Here is an 8677-nt window from a genome sequence, read left to right on the forward strand (position 1 = left end):
TGCTGCATCCTCCGTCGATTCCCCGTGGTTTTCCCTTCGTGTGTGGATGGCCGGTGCGGTTTTGGGTGGCGCGGAGCGCGTTTAGCTGCTCCCGCCGCTAGATTTGGAGTCTAATTTCATTTCATTCGAGTTTTCGTACTGTCTAGGGTTTGCCTCTTTTTTTTTTTATCATTCATATTCGTCACGCCTTTGGGGTTGTTTTCCCCCAAACAAAGGTGCCCGTTAGTTGGCTTGTGCTGTATTCAACGTGTGTGACACTGATATTTACCGCACATTTTGTGTTGGCTCAGTTGATGCGGTATGAGTAGGTTCTTGAGTTCGATTGACGCCGGTTTTGGCTGTTGAATTTGGTTGCAGTTGGGAACATTCCATACGATGCGACGGAGGAGCTGCTCGTGCAGATATGCGAGGAAGTCGGGCCCGTGGTCTCCTTCAGGTTTAGTTGTGCAAACCCTATCAGTTGTGTGTCTTTGTGCCACCATGTAGTTTTCTAATTTGACCATGTTGTGCAGATACACATGTTTGTTAGATTATTATCGGATTATTCAGTATCTGTTAAAATACCCATGTGCCCTCTTTCATTCTCTTTCAAAATGAGGAAATTGTTAGCCAGCTATATGGACATGATGCTTTTAAATCCAGCGCGTAACATCTGGAATATTGATTTTGTTTAAGTATGATGGCCTTATTGCACACTGCTGCTAAGCATGATCTCAGAACTCAATAGGTTGTCGTAGGGGTTGCCCTGCTTATGGATGCTGCCTCGGGCCTTTCGAAAGATAAGAGTGTTGAATGCTGAAATGATATCCTGAATATCTTATATAGCTAGTGTTATGGGATCACTTTCTGGACTACACATGCAAATGGAAATTAACCTTAACAAAAATAACAAGAAACCCGAAGATACACGTGTGTGCTGCTTCTTGATCACTGTTTCTCAACAAGTGACATTATACTGAAACTGGTTATGAGTTATTTCTATCCCTGATAACCTTTTTAGCGTTCGACGAAGCTGATGACAGTGTTGAGCTGTGACTGCTAGATACTGACTGCTCAAAATTGCTTGCAGACTGGTTGTTGATAAGGAAACCGGAAAGCCGAAAGGTTATGGATTTTGTGAATACAAGGATGAAGAGACAGCTCTAAGTGCACGCCGGAACCTTCAGGGTCATGATGTTAATGGTCGTCAGTTACGTGTTGATTTTGCTGAAAATGGGAGGAACACTGACAGAAATAGAGAAAAGGTGGAAGATCCTCAGTTTATTACTGTAGAAGAACCTTATTTCTCACCCAGCAAGTCCTATGTTAAGATGAAAGCTTGTATGGTTTTGGTTCCCATGAATTATAATACTCACTTTTCTCCAACTACCATGTGTCTCCTGTTTTGCTTTCTTGCACAGCATGTGTATGTATGTACAGATTCCTGTCTGTACATATGCACACCTGCTATTCTGCCTAAATAACTTGTGGAATTATCTTTCTGGTATTGCGGATCTTCTTTGGTATCGCGGTTCCAAAATCATCTCTAATGTCTCGATTCTGCCTTCTTTTACAAAAGTAACGTGCCAAAGTTACTGGGGTAACAAAAGCAATGTCATGCTTTCAAAGATCTCCAGAATTGTACTGAACACGTGACGTTCTCTGCAAATAGCAAAAGAAGAATTATCTTGTAGAGGATGTATATGTGGTCAATGCATCTTTAGTTGCATCCTTTGTGATATGGTCAAGCAATGGTGTTGCAATTACTAGTGAATTTATCTCTGAAATGATATATACAGTTGACTTTCTCTTTTGGCTTACCGTTACATTATTACTACCTTTCTCTCTCAAAATAAGTGTGATGTCCTTAGCTGCTATCAGCAGCCTTTGTATCTATCCCCACACCAGTGACTAATGCTGATCTGTATGTGCTGATTTTTGTTGCCAAGTTGTCAGAATGCATCCACAAGAAAATACTGTGTATCTAAGTTTCACAACTGGACGCAGTTGATTGGTTGATAGTGGTTTACATAGGGACACTATTTTTATGCTAAATTTTCTGGAGATCATAGTGAAATACTATTGCATGATAAGGTCACTAGTTTTCACTGCCATGTTGTAACTTTGCATATTTGGAACTAAGTAGCTTCATTACAGAAATGGAGTTAGTGCAATCAAAATTAATTTCATGCATGGGCAGTAGGAAATCTTAACCAATTGAAGTTGTCAATAAAGAAGCAGATCTTGACTTATTTTTTATATGTTTATGCATTGCAGGGTCGTGGAGGACCAGGAATGTCATCTACTGTTGGTTGGTTTCAATTTCTTGATCATCATTTTGTTTATCTGTATGTTTAAGATTTCAAACTTGCCAGTTTTATGTCCGTGCGTGCTGACATTGGGTTCTTGATGGAATCCTGCAGATGCTCAGAAACAATTAACCACAACTCCCGCTGTAGGGGACACCAGCCTTCATCAGCTTATTGGTCTTCCACCGGCAATACATGCTGCATCTGTGATGGCTGGCGTTCTTGGGGGAGCTCAAACTGCAAATGTACAAAATGGTTTACCTGTCCAATTTGGGCTTGGAAATGACCCTCTTACCCATTACTTGGCCAGGATGTCAAGGCATCAGTTGTATGAAATCATGTCTGAGTTGAAGGTTATATTGAAATATCAATGTCAATTATGAAGATTAAAAATTGCTCACTGCTAGTTTTAGCTTGTTAATGTTTTTTTTATGGCAGACCCTAACTACTCAAAATAACGACCTTGCCAAAAAACTGCTGCAAGGAATTCCACAGCTTCCAAAGGCCCTATTTCAGGTGACCTTCGCTACTGATTGCTCAATTAGTCAATTACTACCTCCGTATCAAAATATAAGACGTTTTTTGACAGGGAGTAGTACTTTCTGTCCCTGTTTTTGTGTACTTGTCCAAAATATAACATGATGGAATCTGCATGGGTTCTCCACCCAAAATCTGTGCCTATTTTTGCTTCATTCATCTTCACAAATTTCATACACCCTTCTTAATATAAATTTAACCAACTCGAAGTGTTCTGGTTATGCTTGTTAGAACTTTGATGTGATTCATGGTTGTCTTGTTCTCCCAGAAGGCAAAAAAATAAAAATAAAAAGTATGTTCCCTTAATTTATTGAATACTCCCTCCGTTCCTAAATATACAAGTCTTTTTAGAGAATCCAATGCGGACTACATTCGGAGCAAAATGAGTGAATCTACACTCTAAAGTATGTCTATATACATCTGTATGTAGTCCGTAATGAAATCTCTAGAAAGATTATTATATTTAGGAACGGAGGGAGTAGTTGTGTACAGATCAAATATTTGTTGCGTTCATGTGGAGGCCATTGTTGAAAGACAGGAAGGCCAGCCAACTTTATATGTTGAGCCTTGTGATTCCATGGAAGAACTTCTTTGAAATACTTTTGTTCATTGTTTAATTCACTCTAGGGTAAGAATGGAATATTCGAACATCATAACCATTTTCTTGTTGTAATGCAGGCACAGATAATGCTCGGGCTGGTGACACCTCAGATGGTATATTCCTGCTTTGTTCTGAGTTTGATGTACCTTATGTTTTCCTGATTCTCTAATATACTAACCCAGGTCTGTCGAAATCACAGATGCAGATGGCTAAGAGCCAACAACCCTCTAGTTCGTTGGCACAATCTTCTCACCTCAATGAATCATTTCCGCAGCCAGATGATGTGTTACCAATTGTTCATAAACCTCCACCAAACCCTAATGTCATGCAGGAACAAACTGCACTGCTGCATAACTTTCCTCAGTATCAGCATTCATCTCAGCCCCCAGTCAAAATGTTTCCGCATGGACATCAGTCTGGGGTGCTGGCACACCCTCCAATGCTACCTCAGCCCTTCGGCACCTCTTCCAGTGTTCCTACTCAACCCCTTGTAACCTCAGGAGGCTTGATATCACAAGTTCAGCCTTCATTTTTGACACAGCACCCTAGACCACCAGTTATGCCAACTAATGTACAGCAACTACCCTTGACCAATCCTCATCTCCCCCAGGTATTTTTTTTCACATATAAGGAGCTTATATGTTTCTTCACAAATGATGTGATAGGTAGCAAGCCAAAGTTTGTGATGAATTATTAATCATCTTGATTGGGTCTTCTAATTTACAGAACGCCTGTAAACTATGTACTAGAAACCAAACTGTACAGTACATCAACTATTCTTGTATCTTTGCTTAGGCCCTTAAATTAAGTGATTTTTTCTAGTCAAGTTGGATATGATTCACTAATTTTACCGTCCACAAAACTCGTGTCACATTGCAGGTTGCTGCTGAACCTGAGATATTTCCGAAGGAAATAAGATTGCCTGATCGAGCTAGTCATCAGGCAGAGTTAGACCATCCATCGAAACTGAGAAAATTGGAGGACGGAACATTGACGCCAGGAATTGTAAACAATAGTCCTGCTGTTTATACTGCTCCATCGCAGGTCATCCCTACTGGACCATCAGGGAGCTATAGTTCTGGTGCTGTTAACTTTCAGCAACCAGAGAATGAAGCGCCTCAGGTAATCCCCTCTAGATTTTAATTTTAGTTTCCAGCTTTCCTGTTATTTTATTATACCTTCCGTTCTTGGATGCTTAAATTCTACAGAATCTGACCTGACTAAAGTTCTAAACATTTTGCATCATGTCTCTGGAATTGAATTGTACCGAGACACAAGGTTTCTAGACTTGAAATTTTCATGTGTTCACAATTCCAATTCTTCTTGTAATGGTGCAGCTCACACAGGACGACGAGTCAGCCCTTCTGCAGCAAGTCTTACAACTGACACCTGAGCAGCTGAGTTCATTGCCAGTGGAGCAGCAGCAGCAGGTGATACAGCTTCAGAAGATGCTATCAGCTGGTAAATAGCGGCATAACGCCAGCTGAGTAAGCACAGCGAAATTGTTAACCTACATAGTCAAACATTGAAGAAGGCTCGTCTAGCCACACACACACATACACGTAACTTCTCAACTTTGTTGGTATCTCTGGGCCATCAGTTTTGCTCCTGATGATTGATTTATTTGGCATTCTTTGTAAAGTTGAGGTAAAAATGTGGTGGCAAAAGAAGTTGTGAAGAAAGATGATAATTGTCCATTAGTTCTGTAACATTTGAGAAAACAATAATCTTATGAAGAGAGGGAGTTGTATTTGTGTTCCAGAATTGTTTGCAGAATCAGATTTTTGTTATGTCTGTTTATTTCCGACGATCTGAAAGCTATTACTGAAGGCACCGGTTGTATGCATGACAAATTTGTTACATTGCTGTTGTGGGTCCAGTATGTTCTTCAAGTGCCCTGATCATTACATGAAAGTTGCAAATGAGTGAAATCGGGTGATAGTATCAATTTTGCAAAAAATATTTGTGGCCACATTTGTTTCCACAAAACTCGAGTTTTTGAAAGTGCCCTTCGAATTTCAATAAATAAAACGTGTACACGTGTAAAAACTCTAAATCTATGAAACAGTTCTCGTTTGTGGCCCTGCACCCACACACGATGTACTATTATTTGCTATTTTGCATAGTTTGTGTAGTACTCCCTCTGCAAAGTAATATAAGAACTTTGAATATCCGATCTAGAAGGTCACATATTACTTTACAGAGGGAGCACTTTGGTGTACGCACACGTGATTTCTTCGAGGATAGAATATTTGAAGAAAAATCGTTCACATCAGGCAGCTGATTTGTCCCGACGCATCTGATCCCCAAATCAGACCCTCTTATTTTTTTTACGGATTGTCTTGACTTTCTGCGCGTGTATGGCTCAGCCTGGAGCTTGATTAATTTGCGTGCGTGTTTTTTTTTTGCGAGAAAAACTTTCATTCCATTCATCTTCAATGTTTTAACCTTCATCGTTGTAGATCCCAGTGTATTTGCTGCCATGCACTAGCTATAAGACACGACAAGGTTTTTATTAAAAAATGACACTGCGATTGTTGTTATTAACTCAAGAGGGGAACGTAAAAGAATAAGCAAAACTATTATTTGCCTAGTTCAAAAATAAATAAAAAGGAGTATTAGTCGCCTTTAAAGAAAAAATTGTGTGTTTTGCAAGCTGGACGTGTGCCACTGAAAGGCCTGGTGGCCTTTGTTACAAGACAAAAGCGCAAATATGTGATACAATGAATGTTGCAAGTCGGACGCTTGACGCTGCAAGACAGATCAAAGTTGCTGCAAACCGAGCGAACGTTGTTGCAAGGTCACACGCCGTTTCCCCCACAAAACCATCCACCATTTTTTTCCTTTTTTTTTGCAAAATTTGGACTGCCATGTTGCAGAGCGGGCCACGTGGCGCTACATGCTGCACGGCCGAATACTTGACGTTACAAGGCCCAATGTATGACGCCACAAAGCTAACAAACTGGAGAGCAACTAATTAACGAGCGCTCCTTCAGGAGCCTCGCAACGATCAATGCCACTTGGCGTGCTCTCAGTCATTCGCCACGTGTCGCACTCTGGGCGCTCCCTCTGAATTTTTTTTTTCGCACGCGTTTTTCGCTTTTGACATGACTTCAAATCTTACAGCTCATCAAGTGTCGGAGTGAGACTCGATGATTTTATTAGGGTAGCGGAAGCGTATATAATACAAGTGACCAACTCCAGGATCGCACGGGACTGACTGGGACTCCTCTAGGCGTTGGACTCGCTATCGAACTTTTCATCCATAAGATCGCCTTCGTCAACATCTGGCCAAATCAACAAGCCAGGCGAGTACTTTGAATGTACTCGCAAGACAGTTTGGACATAAGATATAATAAATGCAAACATGATGCACATGAGCAGATTAGTAATGTACACTCAGGTAATAAATTTGCACTGCATGATAAATGAAAGGAAGTCAGGCGGTAGTCCTCCCGAAATCCTAATAAAATAACTGAAGGCCGATCGGGTGTCTGAAGCGACGCCTCGAAAGGAAAAATAAATTAACATGCCACAGCCGGGCGTCAAGGCGACACCACATAAAGGGCTTATATTGAAATGTAAATGACAGTACATGCCACAGTCGGACGTCTAGGTGACATCTTGAAAAGAGCTTATAATGAAAGTAAATAACAAGGTTACCACAATCGAACGTCTAAGCGACATCACATAAAGGGCTTATATCAAAAGTAAATAATAAGAATGCCACAGTCGGACGTCTAAGCGACATCACATAAAGGGCTTATATCAAAAAAATAATAATAACAGGAATGCCACAGTCGGACGTCTGAGCGACATCACATAAAGGGCTTATATCAAAAGTAAATAACAAGAATGCCATAGTCGGACGTCTGGGTGACATCACATAAAGGGCTTATATTTCGTCATTCGAATTCAAGTAGCTCATGAATTTAAATCATCCTAGAGAAATACTCAGTACATAATAATAAACTGGTTAGTCCGTCCACGGGATTAACTTTCAGCCGGGATTACCACTCTCAGTTTCATGTTTATCCTCCGGAGACTGTCACTGAGACTGACACTGAGACTGACACTGATATGTTGATCAAAGTCCTTGATCATGGACATGGTTACTCGGATGGTTTTGACTCTACAGAGTTTGTACTCTTTACCCACATCCAACAGATTACAGTAGTCACAAAGGACTAGTTCCATTTACGGTGTATTAGAAGAAACACATCTAACCAGTACACACCCATTCCACATTCTGTTGCCAGGGATCGCCCTAGGCAATGTTCAAGAAAAACTCTGAGACGGGGAGGCTACAACCTCGAGTAACATGGGATCAAATTTATATTCGCGCGCTCTAAGGGCTGCCCCCCCCCTCGGTCCCAACCGGAAACACCCATGCCCCCTGACCGGATGACAAGCTTTAATCCAGGGCCATGGAACCCTCATCACGGCCCCTCTATATGGCGTGTACGAGGAAATAGGTTAGCAACTGACTAGACCGCATTCTTTGCAAAAGACATGTGGCGGCACAAAAAAAAAGATGAACGGGACATGACTTGATCCACGATAATACCGGAGTTAAACGGTTGCCATAAGACTGGCATGCTTCAACAATACCATCTTACCACCTATCATGCCACCACATGATCAGGTTATATCACCATCATATGAACACATCATATTTCGGAGTCCACTTGTAGCTTGCCTTGCATGCAATATAACATTCACAATTGCTTATATAAACATGCCATGAGAAAACTACTCAAGCAAACATGCAAAACACTCATCATATCAAAGGTTCAAACATGCTTGCCTGGTTCGGAGTAGTCAGAGTCTAGCTCGGCGAAGTTTGCGGTTCCGTCACCTCCTTCGGTATCTATGGTATAAAAAAATGGATACTACCGTGAATACCGTGCGTGCATAAAAATTGCTCCAAATATTTTTCAAATAAATATGATAAAAAACTAGACAGAAAAATAAAGATGACAGAAAAGAATCAACTCAAAATCATCTTTTGTTTAAAAGTTATAAAGGTTTTAGTCCAGGGACTAATCTGTGATGAAACGGAAACTTTTCAGGGGCTAGTTTAGAAAAACAGAAAACGCTTCGGTTAAAAATACGCTAGCCCAAAGGAAAAACATACTTTGCCCGAAGGCGCTTTCAGAAAACGTTTCAAATAGCAGAGGAGGGGCTGACGAGGGGGTCCCACCCGTCAGGTTTAAAAAATTGAAAAAGAAAACAAAGCACACCGGCGCCC

At 40.9% G+C, this 8677-nt stretch overlaps 1 protein-coding gene across 1 annotated transcript; it reads left to right on the plus strand.

Annotated features, from left to right (window-relative positions):
* Window positions 1–357: 357 nt before the first annotated feature.
* LOC123086654 (cleavage stimulating factor 64) lies at window positions 358–5187 on the plus strand (the record flags this gene model as incomplete). The annotated part of the gene is given in 9 exon segments (XM_044508433.1): window positions 358–436; window positions 1070–1244; window positions 2257–2290; window positions 2403–2641; window positions 2727–2804; window positions 3504–3539; window positions 3626–4036; window positions 4306–4548; window positions 4764–5187. Coding segments are annotated over 9 exon segments (1427 nt in total), but the record flags the coding sequence as incomplete, so codon positions are not given.
* Between the last annotated feature and the right edge of the window lie 3490 nt (window positions 5188–8677).

This window comes from Triticum aestivum, chromosome 4A (genome assembly GCF_018294505.1).
Source record: "Triticum aestivum cultivar Chinese Spring chromosome 4A, IWGSC CS RefSeq v2.1, whole genome shotgun sequence".
Classification (NCBI taxonomy): Eukaryota; Viridiplantae; Streptophyta; class Magnoliopsida; order Poales; family Poaceae; genus Triticum; species Triticum aestivum.